Source organism: Mixophyes fleayi, chromosome 4 (assembly GCF_038048845.1).
Source record: "Mixophyes fleayi isolate aMixFle1 chromosome 4, aMixFle1.hap1, whole genome shotgun sequence".
Lineage (NCBI taxonomy): Eukaryota > Metazoa > Chordata > Amphibia > Anura > Limnodynastidae > Mixophyes > Mixophyes fleayi.
In genome coordinates, this window is record NC_134405.1 from 346,109,225 (window position 1) to 346,135,519 (window position 26,295).

Consider the following 26,295-nt stretch of genomic DNA (forward strand, 5'->3'; position numbering starts at 1 on the left):
AATGACAGTGACCCAACAGACCCTCAGCCTAATGATAGTGACCCAACAGACCCTCAGCCTAATGACAGTGACCCAACAGACCCTCAGCCTAATGATAGTGACCCAACAGACCCTCAGTCTAATGATAGTGACCCAACAGACCCTCAGCCTAATGACAGTGACCCAACAGACCCTCAGCCTAATGATAGTGACCCAACAGACCCTCAGCCTAATGACAGTGACCCAACAGACCCTCAGCCTAATGATAGTGACCCAACAGACCCTCAGTCTAATGATAGTGACCCAACAGACCCTCAGCCTAATGACAGTGACCCAACAGACCCTCAGCCTAATGATAGTGACCCAACAGACCCTCAGTCTAATGACAGTGACCCAGCAGACCCTCAAATTAATGACAGTAACTCAACAGACCCTCAGCCTAATGATAGTGACCCAACAGACCCTCAGCCTAATGATAGTGACCCAATAGACCCTCAGTCTAGTGACAGTGACCCAACAGACCCTCAGCCTAATGATAGTGACCCAATAGACCCTCAGTCTAGTGACAGTGACCCAACAGACCCTCAGCCTAATGATAGTGACCCAACAGACCCTCAGCCTAATGATAGTGACCCAATAGACCCTCAGTCTAGTGACAGTGACCCAACAGACCATCAAATTAATGACATTAACTCAACAGACCCTCAGTCTAATGACAGTGACCCAACAGACTCTAGTCTAATGACAGTGACCCCAGAGAGACCCTCAGTCTGGTGACAATATCGTGCCAGAGATCCACAGTCTAGTGGCCATGAACATAAACACCTAGATGAGCGATAATAATCTGATATGGATGCTCAATCTAGTGACAGTGACCCAACCAAGAGATCATGATGAGTGAAAAAGACCTGATAGAGACCTTTATTCTAGTGACATTGATCTGATAGAGACCCATAGTCTAGTAGACATGATCCTATAGAGGTCCTCTCAGTCTAGTGACAGCGACCCATCCGAGACCCCTTGATGAGCGATACTGAGCAGATAAAGTTCTCAGCCTACTGATAATGGTGTCAATCTGGTGGCCTTTTGTAGCAGAAATCTTTTCTGCTTTACAGATGTATTGGTAGATGTATTATTTGTGTTTTCTGTGGCAGAAATATTTTGGTTGTAATAATTGTGAGTTATAGAATGCGGCTAAAGAAATGTCACAGAAGTGCCTGATGGAAAATACAAATTTATTTTTTTTAATAAACGCAAAAAAGGTCATGTAGGAATGTTAATAAGATGCCTTCATGAAACATCTCTAGAAGTAAGAGACACTCCGCAGAGTTGCGTACCCCATTGAAGCATTAACGAGGAATCCAACGAAAAAGGTCAGTGCCCGGCTGGGCTGCGGCAGGGCGTACAGGTAGGAGATTGTGTGCAGAATGCGGGAGCCTGCAAAGATCCGGTAATGCAGAAGAGCAGTGTAGAGGTCAGGATTACTGAGTGCGTACACCAGACCAATTCCAACAAATGGGATGATGTTTTCAATGTCGTTCAAATGACATCTGTAGATACAGAAACAACCAGAATGATAAATTTAATGGGGGTAAATGTGACACTGTATAAACACCTCTCCAGACAAGGTTATGATATTCCTCAACCATCATCTTAATTTCCCTAGATTACCCTATTGCCATCTTCTACACTGCTAATGCAAGACAACAACCTTCTGACCAACATTGCAACACACACACCCCACTCAGTACTTTTACCTTTGCAGTCTGGCTGGTCCATTGTACAATATGATGTAGCACATGCCCTTGTGTTTCTAACTCCCATTGTCCCATAGATTGTAAGCTTTCGAGCAGGGTTCTCTTACCTCTCTGTCTGTGTGTATTACCCAGTATTGTCTTATTAATGTTTGTTCCCAATTGTAAAGCACTACGGAATTTGCTGGCGCTATATAAATAAATGTTGATGATGATGATGATGATGATAGTGACACAATGTAATGCAGGACAGAGGAGGAACATAAGGGCTCACATGTAGGGGCCTATTTAAGAATTACCGTCTTTTTGCCCCGTTAAGTATAATCTCTCATCACAACGATGACAGATGACATTTCAGGGACAATTTACTATAAATGTTATATCAGGACAACGCTTAAGATAGCGATGTCCCAGCGATGATTGTTTTCTAAAGAAGGCTCCAGGTTCTGATCCGGAGCCTTTGCAGCGCATGTGCGACCTATTTGCCTTAAGCAACGCAGGGCAGACCAGCAGCACCGCCAGACAGGGATCAGAAGATCCTTCTTCTGCAGTGCTCTCCCCATAGGATTGAATGGCTAACGCCTCCGGGCTCAAGCTCCAAAAACCTAAGCTGTCCAGAGCTTTCTGCCAAATCAGGAGATAAGCCTTAGACTTTTCTTATATTAAAATTTTAATTAAAACTGCCTAAACTATGCGGAAAAAGCCGTTTTTGCATGGTTTAGGGCTTCATAATTTGGCCCCTTAGACTGATAAATCGCTGTAGTGGTGTATAGAGAGCAATCTACAAGACTTGTGGCAATTTTTAAGCTAGGTCATTCCTGTATGTGAGAAACTGGCCTCTATTCCCCATTCTCTTCTGCCCCGTTGAGAGAATACCCAGCAAAGCATTTTAACGGCTTTTCAAGTAAGTGTCGACAAGCCCCCATATAACCTGGTTAGTAGCTGTAATATTTTTTTTTATACCATATTGTTAGAAAACAACACACTCAAGGTCCTATTTATGAAACTAAAAAGTGTGTTCAATCCCCGAAAACGATAGGTTTTGAGATCAGCGCATGCAACGATTACAAAGAAACCAAAGAGTATCACTGTAAGGCCGCAAGAGAACGGAAAGTGTTAGGTAAGTGATACACTTCACAGGAACAGACGTTTTTCGGGACCGCTGTTCCTGTGTTGTTGTTTTTTTCATAAATATGAGAAATAGTTAATTCCTTATCAATGCGATAAGGATTGAAAGCTATTTTTAATTTTATGCGGTTGTTGGTAAATGTGCCCCAAAGCCCTAAAACTTCCATATTGGGAGAAAAGGTATTTCTGTCTGACAAGCTGCGTTTATTACAGAATATACGATATCTACCACCTGTACCTGTGTATAGTAATCAATACTCCTCCGTAAACCTCCACTGTATTCTCTACGCAGCGTAATGAAATCAGAGCAGTTATTAAACCCAAATACTCGTCCTTCTCCCGACAGAAAGACAGATTCATCCGTCCTGATTGCAGCTTGTATAAGCTAAACGGTATGAATAAGAAATTGGAGAAGAGAAAAATACTAAATCTGACACGTCGTGTCCTTAATCTGCAGGACGTTGATGTGAGAAGTCATTAAGAAAAGTGACAAGCGACTGAATGTAGCGATCAGTATGAGATCAAATAGCTGTCCAGACATATTACAACACGGTTAAAATATGATTTCTACACACAGACACATAGTCCTGGCAAACAGAATCATGTTCCTGTCTGCAGCTTCACTGTAGTGACCCGGAAATGCAGCAAACGCTGGAGTTTTCGTAATACCGGTTATTTTACACTAAGTCAAACTGGACTTAAATTAATATTTATGCCTATTTGCTTCCAATTCTTTGATTGAAATAATCCTGGTGGCCCCAAGTGAGACAAGACTGATGGGTATATTTATTAAATTGAGATTTTGAAAAAGTGGAGGTGTTGCCTATAGCAACCAATTAGATTCTAGTTATCATTTATTTAGTACAGTCTACAAAATGACAACTAGAATCTGATTGGTTGCTGTAGGAAACATCTTCACTTTTTCAAACCTGTAGTTTAGTAAATCTAACCCTGAGTGTTTGGTCAAGTAAAAGCTCACACTGGCAGAGAAATATCCCCTCCCAATTCAGTACTGTAAGTGAATCATACTCCAGCCTGAAGAGCTTACAGTCTATTTGCAGAGGGAGATGCTGTACACAGGTCTACAAGGAATTATAGGGCTGACGAGTGACAGTGCATGCAAGCTGGATATAAGGAGAAGCAGCGGAAGTTGTTAATAGAACTGTGTGAATCTAGCTTGTGCTTTTATATACTTTATTTAAATTGGCTTTCTGAGGATTTTTAGCTGGGAGTAGAGCCTTTAATGAGTGAAACATGGGTGATTTGGTCATTTCTACTCTATACAGTTTAATGGCGACTCTACGCCGCAGCACAGGCGAGAATTGGGATGCTGTCACAGGTATTGTCAGGCTTTGTTTGAAGGTAGTCTAAAGCCAGAACCTTAGAAAACAAAAAAAATGTAGTTTGGGGTAAAATTAAGATTAAACAACATACAAAATCGTCCTTACCTTTACATAGAATCGTTAAGAACCTTAATGTTGACTTTTTTATTCTTACAGGAAATGCATTTTAGACAGGGGGACCATAAATCCTCGTCTTCCCATAGATTCCCCATTGTGGAATAATCCTCCCTGCCCACCAACAGGAATGCGGTTGCCATCATGATCCGGAACTAAGTTCCCTTCCAGCTTATTGCCTCTACTCTAGATCATGAGGGCCGCTTCATTATACCGGTGGGTCAGGTAGGCCACCAAACTGTTACTTTGGCAAATTTGTACGCCCCCAATTCAGGACAGGTTGGTTTCTTTGATAATTTTTCCCACAACTCAAAAGGGCCTCCTTCTGATAGGAGGGGATATCCATAGTATTTTTCAGCAGAGTTGGAGAGATTGGGCTTGAGACAAACCTCCCCTATATCCCATACTAAAGCGTTACTCAAACATATGGCTGATGCTAGTCTATTTGACTCCTGGAGGGCCCACAACCCTTCATTTTAGGATTATACTTTTTTTTCACACCCCCATAAATCTTATTCTAGAACGGACATAATAATGGGCTGTAGTAAAACTCAATTACTCACATGCACTGACATACTCCCCAACCCTTAGGCTGACCATTCAGTGGTCACTGCTATGTTCACTCTCCTGAATTACTCTAGAGGTTGATCCTCTTGGAAACTAAACTAATCCTTCCTCAAGATTCCCCAATTTAAACAGCAACTGTCAACCCAAATCCAGGAATATTTTGACCTTAGCCTGACACCTGTTTCCCGCTCTCCATTGTGTGGGAAGCCCATTAGCCAGTCATTGGGAGCCATATTATTAAATATACTTAGTTTCACAAGAAACAGCAGACGTTAAAATTAGAATCCCTTGCACCAGCTTGAGAGCACCTATAAGCAGAATCACTCGTAATCAGTTTATAAACCACTCCTTTCAGTTAGAAGGGAAATCGCTACTAGCAGAAGAAAGGGAACGTGCCCTCCATTGGTTAAACCATAAATTCTATGAAAAAAGCAACATTTCAGATGCAATGCTTGTAAACAAAGTGAACGCTAAATGAGCTATCATGGCTATAAGGGACAAGAAGGGGACACTCTTATATGATCCAACAGTCATTAACAACAATATACATAAAGATGGACCCCTTTCACCCTCTTCACCAGCTGCTATACAGCAGCACCTAAATAGCTGCAAATTACCAAAACTGAACTGAGTTTTAGCTACTAAATTAATTGCGGATATAACTGAAAGGGAGCTGAGAGAGGCTGTTAAGGCTCAGAAACCCTCTAAGGTTGCCAGCCCTGAAGGCTTCACCATATCGTACTATAGGACTTTCTCGCATATTTTGACCCCACATTTGCTTTACACTTATAATTTGGTCCTTCATGATCCACTATCATAGTTATCCCAAAACCTAATAAAGACCACACAGTTTGTGCCAACTATCATCCCATTTCCTTACTAACCACGGACATCAAGCTATCCGCTAAGATGCTAGCAAACAGACTGAATAATCATTTGACTAAACTTATTGACCTATTAATCTATTAGCTTTGTCCCCACTAGACAACACTGGAGGACGATAGACTTGATTTCTTATATCAACCAATCAAAGATCCCCTCTGTGATCTTGGCACTAGATGCCGAGAAAGCCTTTGATAGGCTCTCCTGGCCGTTCATGTTTCAAACCCTCAAAGCCGTTTTTTGGCAATTTTCTCCAAGTTGTTCAAGCCGCTGTTCAAGCTCTATACCTCACTCCGTCCTCTCCGGTTTCGATGAATGACTTGAGCTCCTCCGTGTTTGGTATTAGTAATGGGATTAGAAAAGGCTGCTCTCCCCTCTCATTTATGTATTGTGGCTTGAACCACTTGCCGCTAGACTTGGACTGAACCCGGATTTAATGGGAATCCACGTTAAGAGTAGGCAGTAACATTTCTTTCTTCACGGATGATGTTCTTCTAACCTTTTCCTCGCCTCAGATCTTCCTCCCCAGTTTGTATGTGGAACTGCAGGACTATTGTCCAGGTATAAAGGGAACACCTCAAAGTCTGAGGCGCTTGCTCTTCATCTCCCTTCCCACCCTAAAAAACTGCTAGAACTCAATTATCACTTTCAGTGGTGTCCCCTGGCAACTCAATATTTGGGCGCTTTCCTTATTAAAACTTTTGATCCCCGTTTTCAAGCCAATTATTTCTGTTGATGTCTCTCATTAAATGAGACCTGCATACCTAGAATTCCCTCTTCATCTCGTGGTTCGGGAAAACCAACACTATTAAAATTAATGTCCTGTGCAAGCTGCTGTATTTATTTCAAACTTTACCTGTGAAAGTCCCAGATTCTTTTTTGTGCTCTCCAATCCCTATCTGGAAAATTCATATGGAATGGCAAAAAACCCAGATGCAGTAAACTTTGCCTGGCTAAAGCTAAGCATTATGGGAGTTTGGGCCTTGTCCGTTTGATAAATATTACAATGTCACCTAACCTCGTCTCTTGGCTGATGGCTTCCATGATTAAAAGATATGGATAGTTAAGACGCGATGCCTGCGGACTTGGGGGTAAGATTTTTACCTTGGATCCCTAGAGGCTTCACACCAGCCTCAGCCTATGTTGGCCCCTCCATTCGCTTTTGAATTGGCCCCCATCCTTCCCCACTTTCTCCACTTTGGAAGAACCCTCATTTGCCTCTGATTTGCCCCACGGCTTTCGCTCAACCTTGGCTGTAATTGGGTCTGATTTGTTTTTCTCACCTAATGGGCGAGGATGCACCATGATCCTTCGTGGACATGCACGAGAAGTATGACCCCCCCAGTAATCTCCAATTATTCTATATCCAACTGAAAAGCTTAATACAAGCCCAGGTGCATTCATCTAAGCTTCACCCCTCTACGCCATTTGAACACCATTGTATTTATATTTCGAGGCGATAAGGTTATGTCTTCATATTGTACAGTTCTCTTCTATATTCCTCCCCCAGCTTATGGAGTTGTTTGAACAGGCAATGGGAGCGGGACCGGGGAATATCTCTGGATGAGGAGGGATGGTCACTGCTCCATCAACGGATTGCAAAGTCTTCTATGAACACGGCTATTCGGGAAAATACCTATTAGATTTACACTACGTGGTATACGGTTCCCACGAAATTGCACTCTATTTACTACCACACTACTGACCTCTGTTGGCGTTACTGTGGACAGAAAGGGACCCTCCTCCATATATGGTGGAATTGCCCACTAATTTCTGGATTTTGCGATGACGTATTACTCTTGATTGCTCAGGTTACTGCAACTCAATTGTTCAAGGCTCCTTTATCTGTATTATTCGGTCAATCTGTTAGAGATATTGCTAAATTTTCTGGTAAGCTGATCGGTCTTATGTACAATGCAGCTAAACTTCAGGTAGCCAGCGATTGGAAGAAAGCTTTGCAGCCTTCTAGAAATGCTGTTATTAACAGAATCTGGTATACTGACTCTATGGGGGTATTCAATTGTCAGCGAGTTATTTTTTTAGAGCGTGTTAAGTCACTTTAACGCTGTTTTCTATAATTTTCGAGCGGGTTAACTTTACCCACAATTCAATTCCATTTTTAACGCTACGTTTTCTTTTCATGAAACGGTCCTCTCGCGCTCCAGTAGACGGTCTATTGAAAGTATAGGGTGTGCGAGAGGCAGCCGCGTTAAAAGCTATTCAACTGTTTTTAACACGACGGGTGAAACAGGCAAATATACTGTTTTATCTCGCACCTCCTTGGGGTGTGTTAAAAATAAAAAACCTCTGAAAAGTATTTGAAATCATGTAAAAATGTTGAAAAAAAAGTTAAACTTATGTTTATCACTAATGACTAACTTGTGTAAGTTGATTTTCTTGTAGAAAAATAATGAAATAAAAAAAAAACATTAAAAATAAATAAATCGCTAATTATTATATTTATGCATGTTTTTGGTACAAATATGAATGTAGTAATGTGTTTTGACATGGTATAGATGATTGTATGGAAAAAAATAGTTACATTTAAAAATATGCTACATAAAGTACTGTAATGTGGATATTATCAATGAGTAATGCAATCTAATGTATGGAAATGTATGCAAAACTTTTTTTGTGTCTTATACATGACAGTGTTAAAACTCCCCTTCACTCCCCAAAAGTCTTGCAAACACAATTTTTAGTGCGCAGGGGGCAGCGTTACCTCTTTTGCACCAGTTTTCCCTCTGCGCTAACTCCAAACGGTCGCTATTGTCAGCAAAAACCCGCGCAGGGCTTTTTTTTTTTTTTTTTTAACGCCGCGGGGACATAAAAATCTCGCTGACAATTGAATATGCTCCTGTGGAATACATTATGAGTGTGGGGTCCCTGGTACTCATACAATGGTATTATCCTACATGACACCATCTAACTCCGTTGTTCTTCCTCTACTCTCCATTTTTTGGTTCCCTTTCCTACTCTGTCGTGCTGATTTTTATTTATGTCTCCGACGATGCTGTGCTTGCTGTCCCCTTCCTGCCCTCTGCTTTCCCTAACATTTCCCTGATACTTCCTACAGTTTTGATGACTCCTGGTTGGGTGTAGGTCTTCCTAGTACTAAATCTTAATCCCCCCCCCTCCCCATCGCTCCCCTTTCTTCCCAGTAAAAGATCCAGCTATTCTCACCTATCATATGTTCCTAGCACTACATGGTCTTACTAATTCAGTTTTCTATCTATAAATAAATGGTAATAATAATAATAATACTGTTGTGTAATAATGCTGGGACACGGGCATTTCATAAACACTTCCAATGCTCTCATTTTATTTTTAGTATTGTTCGCTTTGAGCACCTTGTCCTTGTCTTTTCATTGTCCTTTTGCTAAGTGCACTCAATGGATTACATGACGCTGTTACAAATAAAACGTTTTTTAAAAATTATAATAATCGGCCCTACCTGTGCTTAATGCAAATGAGAATTTTGAGGGGGAGGAGCTCTGACAATTCCGCTGTTGGTTTGAAATAAAACCTCACAAGCGGGAACTCAGATTTCCGGTACTGAAGTTTTACAGACATCGAGGGACAGGCTGAGTGCATATATTTTACCTATAAATGAATGTTTCGTTTTGGGTGAAATCAGCCTCAGTCCCTGCTACATACTTAAAATGGGATGAAATTTCCTTGGAAACATCCTCCAAAGGTACCGCGAACAATTTATTAGGATAATGTTGACATTATCCATACCTGCATACAAATAAACACATGCCTACACACAATCAAATTGACAATAGCTATATAAACATTGTTTCTATTACGCTGGACTCTTATTATACATTGTGCTGTCATTTAAAGACCTTTATTAGGTCCGTCTAACTTCAAAAGAGCTGCACATTACCCTGAATGTCAGTAATAAGGTAAAATAAATCTATCTGTAATGATATATCAGCAGCATTATACACAGTGTTACACGCTATAACACACAAAGCTGGCAATAAAGCGGGAAGGAGCTGGGGGCTGCAGGTGAAGGCTTGTAGGGGCCATTGTGGCCCTAGGGCACCTGTCTTATATCCTTTACTGATGAGCTATATAGAGCGTCCGGACCCTGTCTGAGGGATACTGGTGCCCCCTGGTGGATGCATAGAGCCATCTGCATCACTGGAGGATCGCTGGAATATCTACCACAGAGACTGCAAGAAACTGGAAGTACCAGATTGCAGTAAGACGCGATAATATTTTCATCATTTGTCTGTGAGGATGGTAGATGGAGAATTCGGCTGTATGTGTAGATTGCAGCTATGTAAATGCATAAGGTCTATTCTCAATATAAAAGTAATATAAATATATGTTCAGTTCAGAGACGCTGCAGGTGTGTAACAGGGGTCCTGCGGTATTAAACAAACCCCTGAAGCTCTCTCCATATCAGACACCCAGTCTGTAAGAAATAAATGGGGGGAGGGAGGTGTCACCAAAATGTATCTACATTTGCCTGAGTTTTACATAGTAACAAGTAACTAATATTATTGCTTTATTATCAAAAGTTGGAAACAATGGGGCTGAGTCATTAAGGAAGGCGAGGAAAGGAGTAAATTTCTCCTGGACAAAACCATGTTACAATACAAGGGGTGCAAACTAGTTTATTATTTTGCACATAAGATAAATACTGACTGCTTTTTCATGTAGCTCACACATACCTGATAGCTTTATGTTTACACTGAAATATAAAATTGTTCTAGGACATGTCCTACCCCAACTATAAATCTGTCCCCACATTCTAAGGTTACCTCCCCTCCGATGCAACGTGCTTTTGCCACAGTGCAATGTTACTCCTTTGTTTGCTTTTCTCTCCTTAATGAATCAGGCCCAATGTATCTTATGTGTTGTATCCTGTGTGTGGGGGGCGGGTAGATTATCCAAATATTTCTTTCCGTTCTCAGACCGAGGAGACTTTGTGCTGTCAAGATTGGAGTTATAGATAATAACAAGATAAGTTCCTCATATAAACATTTATTGCTGGAGGACAGAAAATAAAATAATTTGTATCAATTGTCAGAGTGTTTCTGGAGGTGTTTGATGTACTTACTGTATTCCTATAAATTGTAGGATGCCCCCTATATCATCATCATCATCGTTGTAGTATACTTTGAATAAAGTTTATATATATAACAGATAATTTCACTTTTGATGCATGGAAATCAATTAGACATCCAGGATAAACGAGACAGCAATGTGCAGTATGTTCAGCATTATTACCTGCGCACACGTTCCACATCTTGGTCTATTCTCATGTATTTCTTTATATCGCCACCTCCAGATTGGAGTGCAGTATCCTCCGGATTGGCAAACGCCTGTAGATGGGAGTACGAGGGTTATTCCTGTCCCAATCACACTATGACCTAGATAGTTGTTCATCTTTATTAATATTGTGATATATGGTATAAGTAATAGAATGAATGATGCCAGTGCACAGGATAGTGGGTAATGAAAGAGGAAGAGAGGGATTATGGGTAAGAGGGGAATCATTTTAGATATAACTATATTCTCTGCTTCGTATGTTTTGCAGAGGGTGTTTCCTGTGTCCCTCTCTTATTGGGGTTTCTCCTCTATTGTCTGCAGTATGTAAATGAGATTCAGGAGACAGATTGAGCAGAAGCACTAATGGCCTAATCAGAAGTATGACAGGTTTCACATAGTTATTATTGGGGTGTCCAGGAGAGGGGCAGGGGACCAGACTTACCTCATTCATTCTCAGTGGTAATTGTATGATCTTGACAATCGGTACAGCGATTTAGGTGTGAGTTGCTGTTTAAATGACATTACTTGGAGTATGGAGCCAGCTGTGTATGGTAATACATTTGGAATGGGGGAAAGGGTATGAGGCTGGAATTACATATTTGAATTGGGGGGGACATTGTTGCTGTAATCTATCCTTTCTCAGATATGGAGACAAAATAAAATATTAAAGATAATAGTATGATTTTATATTTGGGGGGTTATATATACATAACATGAGTAATATGGACAGACATATAGGGCATACTTTCCAACTCTCCCGAATTCCGGGTAGGTCTCCCTACAAGAGAGATGGCAATTCTTCCACATCTGCCCACTTCCTAGTGAAGTAAGCAGATTTTAAGCCTCCATGATGTATTTCTCCAGGAATCGCATCATTTTGGCTCGTCACCGTGGTTACATGACGCATTCACATCATTACGTCATGGGGCGGGGCCAAAATGGCAAGATTCACAGAACCCCGCCCCCTAATGCCCACCTTCCTCGCGAGACTCCCAAGGCTACCTGGAAGGTTGGCAACTCTGCCATAAGACCTGATTGATCAATGCGCATCTACTGAGTACAACCTTTTAAACGGATGTATTTCAGCTTTGTGAACGCTTTAAAGCTGATTTCAACAACACATGTATCTTGAGATCCATGCCCTGATAAATTCGGGGGTAGGTCTGCTGTGGTCTACTACACAAGGCACTGCACGATACACCCAAAGCCTATGTGGATTCTAAATTCGCAAAAGAATGCATAATATATATATATATATACATATAAATTAATGCCACCAGTTATAAATAAAGTCATTTATGATCAAACAGTAAAAAGAAATATTATTTTATTCCACAAAATACATGTTTTAGGTTGATCGTAAAGTCTACTGAGCACAAGATACATTTTTACAGTGTCTTCTGCTTGCACACCCATGTTACAGCCTGTATGTGAGACTGTCATCACTACTGCTCAGGACTTATAGATATGGCAGAAAAGCAAGTAAGTTTCAGATGCTCAGGTCTTGATTCGGACATGCCTGCGTGTGCTTGAGTTTGGGACGTCCTTACTGTAAATTGAATATGGCAAAATGCCCCTTCCCCACCCTGCTCTCCCCCCCCCCCTCCCAAAATTGTAGGCTGCAGAAAGTGTTCTTTGCATTATAGCCGAAGCAGACATGGCTGCGCTCACCGGCATATGTCCCGGTTCTGGGTATGCGCAGCTCGATTTTGCGTACGATAAGCTCAAAATCGGGTCCATAGAGCTTATTGTACATTCAGATCAAAACTTATTATATACTTATTGTATACTTATTTATTGGTTGTTTGTTATTGTCCAATGTATCTGCCTGTCCTGCATATATTAACAGGGCTTAATATGATCAATAACCCTTTCGATAACTGCCTGGAGGGGAAAATCTTACACAGTCGCTCACCTGTATATAACTAAATGTACAGATAATACCAGCTCTTACCTTCCGAGTCATCCTGTAGTAACTTGTTATAAGACTGAGTAACATCATTTTTAGGAGAACAATAGTTGTATATGTAGCATAGGCTCGAATCACCTCATTGTCAACCAGTTGCTTCAGGGCAGACATTCTGCAAAGATTAAAGAAAATGAAAGAAGATGTGAAATTTCTTTATCTACACAAGTTTAACAAGAATCAAACCACTGATTTACATGATACATTGTATCTTCTCACAATAGGGAGAGTACCTGACAGAGAGAGAGAGAGACATAGACAGTGGGCTGATGCTGAGCTGGACACATGTTGGGAGTAATTACACTACAAAAAATAATCACCCGTAAAAATAGTAAATTTACACCAATATGCTGAGTTGAGGCATCTCACGATTCATCCAGCTCTGACCTGCAGCGTATCTGTCAGGTTTACGTCAGGTGTACCCACGCACACCACCATACACACCATCATATGCACAACAAATTTTGTTACAATTTGTTTTGATATATTCGCTATAAGGCGTGATATAAAACAGCAGATATAATCTTCCTTCTCATGTACGAATGAAAGTAGCAAAGAAAAATTAATTTTAAAATATGCTGACAAAATACTATAATAAATGCACGATCAATGGAGAGAGCACCTATCGGCTTTAGAGATGAATCCGCAATCAGCCAACCAGAAGCGGCTAGCTAGTGCCGGTGACCATCATCAGTGTGTGTTTGCTCCTGACAGGCGTATATATAGCCTCCAAGTTGGTCTACCTCAGACACGCCCTTACTCTGTTCAGCCTATTGTAAGAAATGGAGTGGTTTGCCACAAGTCTCTAAAAAAGGAATCAGATATTCAGCTATCAGTCTGCAGGTAAAAGCTGCAGACTGAGTTACATACAGGTATAGCTATGCACCCAGCATCAGAGATAACACAGGCCTGAGACATGTGTGACAAAGTAAAAGTATAAAATAGGATTTAACTTACATGCTTGAAAAGTGTCTTTTCCAAAGCTACAGAAGGCTGACGGGGTGTCTGCAAGAAGAAGTAATTACAGCACACCTGCGAGGAGCTCCTTTGTGAAGACAGAGTGGGAGTGTCACCTGTCTGTCAAGCAAAGCTCTGGGAGGGGTCTCAAGTATAAAAACCTGGGTTGTGCAGTAGTGGATTGCGACTGATGCTAGCTAGTGGCCGGTGACTAGAGACGAAAGCTGGGTCTAGCCAGTGTTAGGTTGCTTGGTGTTGTCCTGACAAACTATGCTGTTTATTGTGATGGAACAATAAAAGTACCGTCTATTTCAAGCAAGAAGTTGTCCGTGTATGGATTACCAGAGGATGCCCATGTCACAAGTCATGTCAGAAGTGGGAACACTATGGACAGTCAAAGCACAGCTCTCCACATAGCCAACCAGATGCATGGGTGGTGAGTTGAATGTATTGAATACTGCTATCACACACCAAACCATTTAAAACTGTCATTTTCAGTGGGGAGATTGCTGTATGGCAGAGAAAGCAAACGTTTTGTCTATGGAGACAAAGTTTCGCCTAATAGCGAAAGGAGCAATATTACTAAGAAATGTTCAGCACCTATTTTGTTTTGCAAAGAAAGCAAAGTTTTGTTTTGCAAAGAAAGTTTTAAAAATTGCTGGGCATTGTAGGCCACACCTTGGTTATTCACTGAGCTGTAAGTTGGGTGTGGTCCATAGAAAACCTGTGCACAGAAGTTGTTGTTTTGCCTGTGTGGGAACCGAAAACACCTGTTTGATTTGCTAATTGTCTGTGGAACGTGCTGGATATGTGTAAAGACGAAGTTTGATGTTTAAAGGCTGTAATAGAGCCAAGAGTAATTGCTGCCAGGAAAAAAAATGCTTTACTTCAGCCAAAAGGGGCAAAAGAAAGAATAAGATATGTCAAAAAGAAAGTTTACAAACAGGTGTGTCTGAAATTCAATCCCAGCAGGAAAATTTGGAAAACCTGCACGGAAGTTTAAAGAGTGGAGATGAATTTGAAAAATCTCATGCTCTCTGCACAAACCTGGTGTTACCTGCGTCAGATTATGTGACCAGGGAAGAGTATGATTGTTTGTAAAAAATGTTTACATAGAAAAACTGGTGTCTTGTTAAAGAAGTGTGGAATTTAAAGAAGCAGAAAGTGCAAGAATATGTGGTCTTTGAGTCCCCTGAAGAGAAGTTGAAAGAGTTATATGAAGAAAAATAAAAAGAAGTAATGGCTCTTGAAGAAACTGCACAGAGAGCAGGAAATTGTGCGTTTTGAATCTTTGAAAGACGAGTTGATTGTGTTGCAGAAATTGTGAAGAAAGAGAAACAGCAGTGGGAGCTCTTAAAGAGACAGAAGCAGAAAAAGATCAATAAATTGCTGTTTTAAAACAAAAGCTTGTCATGGTTCAACAAGAGGTGCACACATTAAGAGAGTCTGTAAAGGAACTTGTGGAGTGCAAATTAGAGAAGCTTCATCTGGCTGTAGAGCATGAAAGCTTGAACAATTACTCCATGAAGAGAAGACACTTTCTCTTAAGTATGCCGAGGAATGTGACCAAACTGTGGCCGTGGCATCCTCTATGAGGGGCTTAGTAAACACTATGGTTGAGAGCATCCAATTGTGTAAACCTGAGGTCCCAGTACCCAATGAGGTGCCTCCCAGCGCTGTTCGGTCAATGGTAAATCATAGCGCTAATCGGTCAGTGGTGCCTCATAGCACTGTTTGGTCAGTGGTGCCTGATGGTGCTGATTATTCAGAGATGTTTAGTATTAATAATACTATTGCTAATCGAAGTCCAGCTGTAAGAGTGTCTAACCAGAGGTATTTCAAGTGTGGAAAGCGTGGACCCTATAAAGACAAGTGCACTAGACCCCAAACACCCAAGGAAGGTTCACTTGCCCAAATTGGGCCTGTCTGTATAAATTGCTTTCCTGGGAGTTTCACAAACAGTGGTTTTCCAATAATCAAAGTGACAATGCAAGAGAACAACAAGGTTGTCCAGGCAGTCATGGACTCTGGGAGTTTCCAGCTCTATCATGGCTGGAGCCAAGGTCTCGCAGGTGCCCAGAATTAAAGTGTGCTGCACACATGAATTAACCAGGAAATTAAATAGGACTCTTTTGACCATAAGACTCAAGGGCAAAACCATGGAGGCATCGGCTGCCATAGCTCCTATGCTGCCGTATCTCCTTGTTCTGGGGAAAGACTTCCCACTGTTTAAAGAGCTACTCGGTGAGCAACTCCGGATGGACATGCCGGCAAGTGATACACCCGTCAGAAGACCAGTCTTAAAAGATTTGCCATAAACACCACAACAACTGGACTTCTATCTGTGGGTGTGGCCAAACCAGGATGCTAACCTGGGGGTCAGAGGAAGACTTTCACGGAAGCCTAGACAGTCCAAATCAGCATTGGCTGGTGATGTTGTGGATTTGCCCACCTTGCCTGTTGGTGAGGGTACAGACTAGTCTAGTTATCCAGAACTGTTGAGTGTGCCAGACTTTGCACATGACCAGAGAAAGGATGAGACTTTACAACATGTCTTCAAGCTGCCTAGTAATATTGGCGATATTTCGAGACCGGTCAAGTTGGCAGGCTGTATGCCATCTTGTGTGGTCAAAGATAAAGTATTGTTTCAAGTTGCTGCTGTGAAGGGGGAGTTACGCTGGATTTTGTAAACCACATTTTTCGTATGGCATGTTATAAACTGGTCTAGCTTGTAGTCCTGTCCATTGAGTTCTACATTGGTTACATGCCACACAAAGGCCACATCTGTGAAAGCCCTATGTTCTATTGGATTGCCTTAACTCCTCCGGGAGATGACCCCTTACTAACTTGTCTTTTACATTAGGGGCTTTCCTATAAATGAAGGTGGGTCTCTCCGGGATCATGTCTCCTATTATCATGTCCCTCTTTAAAATTCCCCAATGTTTATGGAATACTCATTCTATTTGTTTGTGGTTCCTATTATAGCCTGAAATGAATGCCCATTATATTTCGCATTCCCAATCCTTTTTAAAGGATACAACAAAAAATGTGGTTTACGCAATCCAGTGTAACTGTGGGGAAGTTTATATAGGAAGAACCACACGACCGCTGAAAGTGAGATTACGTGAACCCCTATATAACATCAAAAGGGGTTCCGAAGCACATACACTCTCGCACCACTTTAAAGTTGTACATTCTTGTTCAGGAGAACAAATTAAAGGCTTTTGGGGTCTGCAAAAAATAGAAGAAAGGTGGAAGAACAGAGATATTTTAACTTCCCTGTTCAAGCTTGAAATGAGGTGGATTTACAATGTTGACACACTCATTCCACAAGGACTCAATGCAGACTTCAAGTTAAAGTGGTTTCTATGAGTGGTAAATATCATGGAATTTATTGGTTGTAATGATGTAAAATCGTTTCATGATTGTATTACCCCACATAGAATATGCATGTGAAACCATTGCTATTGAGTTCCATCTTGATAATCCACGATATGATTGTTGTAGAGTGAAGTTGGAATTTACACATTATAATTATGCCCTTTTGTTTTTATCTCTTCTTCGTTTGAGGGACATCTGCTACGAATTAAGAGAACAGCATTAATTTATATGTATAGATAGGATTCATTACATGTATTAGTTAGGTTGTATTGGAAGAATATCGCACAGTGCACATACCATCAGATATAGCCCTTTAAATATACAAGCCTCAGAGTGAGGAAACGATACTTCCGCTATCTCCGAATAACCAAGCCTCTTCTTGACATTAATCGGAAATGAACCACTCCGCTTAACAGGACGGCTATAAAGAGCGATTTTGAGAAGTATAAGAACACCTTGATAAAGACTCGCCCCGGAGTTGAAACGCGTTGGTTTTATTCTGCTAAGAACGGACCAAGGGGAGCAACAGGCGGGACAGCGGTGAGCTGTATATATATTGTGGAAAACTTACCTTGTCTGAAAGCGATAACGACTGTGCTCCTGGTACGGGTCCCATGTTTTTATTTGTTTTTATTTGTGATTAAATGATAATGCACGAGGTTGCTCTTCTCTCTTTTTTATTACGGGAGGTGCAACGTGTGAGGTAAGAAGCTCATTAAGCGAAATCCCCGACATCATCCTGCTGCTTTGGGCGTGATTTTCTCTTTAATCTCGTAAGCACACATCCTGAGGGGTGTGGAATGGGAGTGGATGCACGGGTGATTGGGTGCAACATTTTCCTGGAACAACATGGAGAATCTCATAGAGACTCTTTCTCTTTCTATTTCTGGCAATACAGTATTTCACTATGCTAGGTTTTTGCATATGTTTATGTTTGAAGGTATGACTCTACACTCATTACCCTTCAAGGATAAAGACATATACATCTGATTGAAGTAAACGGAAATTGTGCCAAGGAAGCGCCCTATGTATGTACATTTGCTGCTTTGTTTATATGTGTTTAGAAGGTTTGGTGGAACCCAGTGTACATAGGGAGCAGCATACCTAGTGAAGCGCTGAGGACACAGAGTCTTGTTTCAATAAGCCACTCCTCAATTACCACTTATTATGGGCTCCAAAACAGGAGTACAGCGTGTTGTGGGGGCAGCGTGTTGGGCAGACTGCGTGTAGGGGTGGGCAGCGTGTTAGAGAGGACAGCATGTTGGGGGGGGGGGCAGCGTGTTGGGAAACGTGTGTTAGGAGGACAATATGTTGGGGGAGACAACATATTGGGGGGCAGCGTGTTGGGAGGACAGTGCATGTTGGGGGGCAGTGTGTTGGAAGAACTGAGTGTTGGGGGGACAGCGTATTGGAGGAACAGCATGTTAGGAGGACAGCATGTTGGGCGGCAGTGTGTTAGGAGAACTGAGTGCTGGGGGGACAATGTGTGTGTGGCAGCATGGTGGACGGAATGCGTGTTGGGGAACAATGTGTTGGGGGGCAATGTGTTGGAGGGCAATGTGTTGGGGGGCAATGTGTTGGGGGGCAATGTGTTGGGGGGCAGTGTGTTGGAGGGAGAGCTTGTGAGTCACATCTTCCCTGCAATACAGTTATATGGAAAATGCAACTTTCACATTAATCAATAACACAGCTCAGACACTATTATCTCTTGTTTATATGACACATCACTACATTATATTGTGAGCTTTGGTCAGTATAGAGATAGGTGAATGGAACATATGAAAGGAAAATGTCAATTTCCTGTTTTATTATTTGCCCCCCTACCCGGGAATGTCCCCTTCCCCCAGCAGAACGTGATTGGCACCCTGATCTGAAGTTAGGTGAAGGTGTTGTTCTCAGTGTACTTTAGCTGTACTCCCTATTGTACAGCACTGAGAAATAGAGGGTGCTTATAAAGTTCTTGTGCAACTTTAAACTGTAATAACATTGGATGCACAGATAATAGAATCACACTGTGACAGGCAGGGGAGGGCTGGCAAAATTCAGCCCGAGGGGCGAGACTCAACTCAGCAGCCTATTGGGAACATTAATGTAGGTGGCCCAGTGAGCAGGCCAAGGTAGTGCACTATGGGACCAGCCCAGAGGCAGATGCCCCCCTCCCCACCAACCCCTGGTAACCGGCATATAAAAGGCGATATCGAAAATGTTTCATGAATTAGGGCTGTTCATATATTGTTTAATAATTATTATTTCTTTTCAGATCCTTCAACTGATTGAAAATGCTGAGAGTGAAATAAAAGGACAACTGTGTTTTATGTAAAATGTGTCACAAATTATTATGGTTGTGTTGAAGGTTAAAGTTGAAATGTTATCGCTTTACAGCCTTATAATGTCACCTTTTATATTCTGGTTACAGTGCGCTTCTGTCATGTGTACAAAGTTATTACAGTTGTACTTTATAACCCCTGTGTGTTGGCGCTTTAATAAAGGGATGATATTAATAAACAGAAAGAAAGAGATTTGTTACCGTGAGATAATCTAGAAAACATGATCTGCATTAACCAGATGTTTTATAAGCTGTATTATATTAAAAACCTCACTAGAAACAAAGGAAACATAATTCCGCACATGTGACATTTCTAGCAATGAAGTGTAATAAATAGAGCACAGATCCTCAGTGGGTTAAATGTGATGTAACTCTGTCATTAATCTGCCCCCTTCCCTGGGAAAGTTTTCGCAATTCCCCAACAGAACTTGTTTGGTTCCTCTTGTCTCATGTTACTGTGTTACTATGTTACTCTCAGTGTATTCCCTAATGTAGGGCACTGAGTCTTAAAAATAAAAGAGCAACATTAATAAAATGATTTGAGGATGATATCTAATAAGAATATATAGAACACAGTACAGGTAGTTGCAGGAGCAGAAACACGTTGCATAATGTCAGTAGGTGAAATGTGAAAGGAGCAAATTCCACACAGATCAGACGACTGATAAGAAAGATTGAGCAGAGAGCAGAATACAGTAGAAATGTCTCATCCAGAGAACAATATAACTGAAATCCCCACCTGGAGTCTGGGTCTGATCTCTGATTCTGTCAGCACAGCTTGGTGTGAATTGTGGTTAAAGATCTTCCTGTGAATGCAGTGTCTCTGCTAAAATCCTGACTGTGCACCCCCTGCTCTTGTCACACCTCCCTATGTACTCCCAACACCTCCTCTCTAAACCCAGCACCTCCTTCTTGTAATCCTAGCACCTCCTCTCTACACAGCTCCTAGCTGTACTCCCAACACCTCCTCTCTACACCCAGCAGCTCCTCTCTGTACACCCAACACCTCCTCTCTACACCCAGCACCTCCTTCATGTACTCCTAGCACCTCCTCTCTACACAGCTCCTAGCTGTACTCCCAGCACCTCCTCTCTACACCCAGCAGCTCCTCTCTGTACACCCAACACCTCCTCTCTACACCCAGCACCTCCTTCATGTACTCCTAGCACCTCCTCTCTACACAGCTCCTAGCTGTACTCCCAGCACCTCCTCTCTACACCCAGCAGCTCCTCTCTGTACACCCAACACCTCCTCTCTATACCCAGCACCTCCTTCATGTACTCCTAGCACCTCCTCACTAAACCACACACTAACTCTCTACATCCAGCGCTATGCTCTGTACACCCAACACCTCCTCTCTACACCCAGCAGCTCCTCTCTGTCTACACCCAGCACCTCCTTCTTGTACTCCCAACACCTCCTCTCTAAACCCAGCACCTCCTTCATGTACTCCTAGCACCTCCTCTCTACTCCCAGCACCTCCTCACTAAACCACACACTAACTCTCTACATCCAGCGCTATGCTCTGTACACCCAACACCTCCTCTCTACACCCAGCACCTCCTTCTTGTACTCACAGCACCCCCTCTCTACACAGCTCCTAGCTGTACTCCCAGCACCTCCTCTCTACACCCAGCACCTCCCTATGTACTCCCAACACCTCCTCTCTAAACCCAGCACCTCCTTCTTGTAATCCTAGCACCTCCTCTCTACACAGCTCCTAGCTGTACTCCCAGCACCTCCTCTCTACACAGCTCCTAGCTGTACTCCCAGCACCTCCTCTCTACACCCAGCAGCTCCTCTCTGTACACCCAACACCTCCTCTCTAAACCCAGCACCTCCTTCATGTACTCCTAGCACCTCCTCTCTACACAGCTCCTAGCTGTACTCCCAGCACCTCCTCTCTACACCCAGCAGCTCCTCTCTGTACACCCAACACCTCCTCTCTATACCCAGCACCTCCTTCTTGTACTCCTAGCACCTCCTCTCTACACAGCTCCTAGCTGTACTCCCAACACCTCCTCTCTACACCCAGCAGCTCCTCTCTGTACACCCAACACCTCCTCTCTATACCCAGCACCTCCTTCATGTACTCCTAGCACCTCCTCTCTACTCCCAGCAGCTACTCCCTGTACTCTCAACACCTCCTCTCTAAACCCAGCAGCTCCTCTCTAAACCCAGCACCTCCTTCATGTACTCCTAGCACCTCCTCTCTACTCCCAGCACCTCCTCACTAAACCCCACACTAACTCTCTACATCCAGCACTATGCTCTGTACACTCAACACCTCCTCTCTACACCCAGCACCTCCTTCATGTACTCACAGCACCTCCTCTCTACACAGCTCCTAGCTGTACTCCCAGCACCTCCTCTCTACACCCAGCACCTCCTTCATGTACTCCTAGCACCTCCTCTCTACACCCAGCAGCTCCTCTCTGTACTCCCAAGACCTCCTCTCTACACCCAGCAGCTACTCCCTGTACTCCCAACACCTCCTCTCTACACCCAGCACCTCCTTCTTGTACTCACAGCACCCCCTCTCTACACAGCTCCTAGCTGTACTCCCAACACCTCCTCTCTACACCCAGCACCTCCTTCATGTACTCCTAGCACCTCCTCTCTACACCCAGCAGCTCCTCTCTGTACTCCCAAGACCTCCTCTCTACACCCAGCAGCTACTCCCTGTACTCCCAACACCTCCTCTCTAAACCCAGCACCTCCTTCTTGTACTCCTAGCACCTCCTCTCTACACAGCTCCTAGCTGTACTCCCAGCACCTCCTCACTAAACCACACACTAACTCTCTACATCCAGCACTATGCTCTGTACACCCAACACCTCCTCTCTAAACCCAGCACCTCCTTCATGTACTCCCAGCACCTCCTCACTAAACCACACACTAACTCTCTACATCCAGCACTATGCTCTGTACACTCAACACCTCCTCTCTACACCCAGCACCTCCTTCATGTACTCACAGCACCTCCTCTCTACACAGCTACTAGCTGTACTCCCAGCACCTCCTCTCTACACCCAGCACCTCCTTCATGTACTCCCAGCACCTCCTCACTAAACCACACACTAACTCTCTACATCCAGCACTATGCTCTGTACACTCAACACCTCCTCTCTACACCCAGCACCTCCTTCATGTACTCACAGCACCTCCTCTCTACACAGCTACTAGCTGTACTCCCAGCACCTCCTCTCTACACCCAGCAGCTACTTCCTGTACTCTCAACACCTCCTCTCTAAACCCAGCACCTCCTTCTTGTACTCCCAGCACCTCCTCTCTACACCCAGCAGCTACTTCCTGTACTCTCAACACCTCCTCTCTAAACCCAGCAGCTCCTCTCTAAACCCAGCACCTCCTTCATGTACTCCCAGCACCTCCTCACTAAACCACACACTAACTCTCTACATCCAGCGCTATGCTCTGTACACCCAACACCTCCTCTCTACACCCAGCACCTCCTTCATGTACTCACAGCACCCCCTCTCTACACAGCTCCTAGCTGTACTCCCAACACCTCCTCTCTACACCCAGCACCTCCTTCATGTACTCCTAGCACCTCCTCTCTATACCCAGCACCTCCTTCTTGTACTCACAGCACCCCCTCTCTACACAGCTCCTAGCTGTACTCCCAGCACCTCCTCTCTACACCCAGCACCTCCTTCATGTACTCCTAGCACCTCCTCTCTACACCCAGCAGCTCCTCTCTGTACTCCCAAGACCTCCTCTCTACACCCAGCAGCTACTCCCTGTACTCCCAACACCTCCTCTCTACACCCAGCACCTCCTTCTTGTACTCACAGCACCCCCTCTCTACACAGCTCCTAGCTGTACTCCCAACACCTCCTCTCTACACCCAGCACCTCCTTCATGTACTCACAGCACCTCCTCTCTACACCCAGCACCTCCTTCTTGTACTCCCAGCACCTCCTCTCTACACCCAGCAGCTACTCCCTGTACTCCCAACACCTCCTCTCTACACCCAGCAGCTACTCCCTGTACTCCCAACACCTCCTCTCTACACCCAGCACCTCCTTCATGTACTCCTAGCACCTCCTCTCTACACCCAGCAGCTCCTCTCTGTACTCCCAACACCTCCTCTCTAAACCCAGCACCTCCTTCTTGTACTCCTAGCACCTCCTCTCTACACAGCTCCTAGCTGTACTCCCAGCACCTCCTCACTAAACCACACACTAACTCTCTACATCCAGCACTATGCTCTGTACACCCAACACCTCCTCTCTAAACCCAGCACCTCCTTCTTGTACTCACAGCACCCCCTCTCTACACAGCTCCTAGCTGTACTCCCAGCACCTCCTCTCTACACCCAGCACCTCCTTCATGTACTCCTAGCACCTCCTCTCTATACCCAGCACCTCCTTCTTGTACTCACAGCACCCCCTCTCTACACAGCTCCTAGCTGTACTCCCAGCACCTCCTCTCTACACCCAGCACCTCCTTCATGTACTCCTAGCACCTCCTCTCTACACCCAGCAGCTCCTCTCTGTACTCCCAAGACCTCCTCTCTACACCCAGCAGCTACTCCCTGTACTCCCAACACCTCCTCTCTACACCCAGCACCTCCTTCTTGTACTCACAGCACCCCCTCTCTACACAGCTCCTAGCTGTACTCCCAACACCTCCTCTCTACACCCAGCACCTCCTTCATGTACTCACAGCACCTCCTCTCTACACAGCTCCTAGCTGTACTCCCAGCACCTCCTCACTACACCCAGCAGCTACTCCCTGTACTCCCAACACCTCCTCTCTACATCCAGCACCTCCTTCATGTACTCCTAGCACCTCCTCTCTACACCCAGCAGCTCCTCTCTGTACTCCCAAGACCTCCTCTCTACACCCAGCAGCTACTCCCTGTACTCCCAACACCTCCTCTCTAAACCCAGCACCTCCTTCTTGTACTCACAGCACCCCCTCTCTACACAGCTCCTAGCTGTACTCCCAACACCTCCTCTCTACACCCAGCACCTCCTTCATGTACTCACAGCACCTCCTCTCTACACCCAGCACCTCCTTCTTGTACTCCCAGCACCTCCTCTCTACACCCAGCAGCTACTCCCTGTACTCCCAACACCTCCTCTCTACACCCAGCAGCTACTCCCTGTACTCCCAACACCTCCTCTCTACACCCAGCACCTCCTTCATGTACTCCTAGCACCTCCTCTCTACACCCAGCAGCTCCTCTCTGTACTCCCAACACCTCCTCTCTAAACCCAGCACCTCCTTCATGTACTCCTAGCACCTCCTCTCTACACAGCTCCTAGCTGTAACTCCTAGCTGTACTCCCAGCACCTCCTCACTAAACCACACACTAACTCTCTACATCCAGCACTATGCTCTGTACACCCAACACCTCCTCTCTAAACCCAGCACCTTCCTTCTTGTACTCACAGCACCCCCTCTCTACACAGCTCCTAGCTGTACTCCAGCACCCTCCTCTCTACACCCAGCAGCTACTCCCTGTACTCCCAACACCTCCTCTCTAAACCCAGCACCTCCTTCTTGTACTCACAGCACCCCCTCTCTACACAGCTCCTAGCTGTACTCCCAGCACCTCCTCTCTAACACCCAGCACCTCCTTCATGTACTCCCAGCACCTCCTCACTAAACCACACACTAACTCTCTACATCCAGCACTATGCTCTGTACACTCAACACTCCTCTCTCTATACCCAGCAGCTCCTCTCTGTACTCCCAGCACCTACACCATGCTATCTACACCCAGCACCTCCTCCCTGTACACCCCAACACCTCCTCTCTAAACCCAGCACCTCCTTCATGTACTCCTAGCACCCCCCTCTCTATACCCAGCAGCTCCTCTCTGTACTCCCAGCACCTACACCATGCTATCTACACCCTGTCACGAGCCGCGACTCGCTTCCTGGTCTCCCCTGCGTCCTGGCCTTCACCCTGATGACTGGGACGTCACTTCCGGGCAGGACCCGATCGTTGCCAAGGCAACGGTCGGGACACTTCTTCACAGCACCGCGTCCCGGCAATGAAAGGAAGCGCAAAGCCCCCCCTCACTAGCCTGCGGGGCTAATTAATCTAATCTGCTTAGCAGATGCTGGGGCTGTGAATACTTCAGAGCTAGGCTCTGGATTGGCCACTTGTAGTATTTAAGACAGGGAGGGCTTAGCCTCCCTGCCGGTTATAGCTTCTCAGTATTTGTGTTGTACTGAACCTGCGTTTGGATCCTTTGTATTGCTATTCGGTTTGCTGTGACTCTCTGCTTGTTTATTGGACTTTGCCTGCCTGCTCGTGACCCTGACCCCCTTGGCCTGTTTGTCGGATTGTGCTGTTCTGCCTGTGACCTTGACTTTTTGGTGTTTTGGTGTGTTTCCTGACTACTCTTCCTGCTAGTGACCCCTGACCTTGGCTTTCTTCTGACCATCCCGTACCATCTCCGCTGCTTCCTGTGCTCCAGCTGCGGTTTAGTATAACAAACCTACACTACTTGGAGTTAAGTCCTGGGGGCATCTGAGTACCTGTGAGCGCCTCTAGCTCTGCGGAAAAGGTGGCAGCTATAGGTGAAGACCTCCACCAGTCTGTTCTGTAGGTTCGTTATCTGACCACCAG

General features: G+C 44.2%; 2 protein-coding genes across 2 annotated transcripts in view; one reads left to right on the top strand and one right to left on the bottom strand.

Moving 5' to 3' along the window:
- The window catches only part of SLC15A5 (solute carrier family 15 member 5), a 188,243-nt gene that overhangs the window by 83,364 nt on the left and 78,584 nt on the right, over positions 1-26,295 (top strand). The window lies entirely within an intron of this gene.
- On the bottom strand, positions 1,194-20,579 carry MGST1 (microsomal glutathione S-transferase 1). Its single transcript, XM_075210838.1, has 4 exons — positions 20,426-20,579; positions 13,011-13,137; positions 11,015-11,109; positions 1,194-1,529 (listed from the first exon to the last, which is right to left on the bottom strand). Exons 2-4 carry the CDS (start codon positions 13,134-13,136, stop codon positions 1,283-1,285), a joined length of 468 nt encoding a protein of 155 aa, XP_075066939.1. The 5' UTR covers position 13,137; positions 20,426-20,579; the 3' UTR covers positions 1,194-1,282.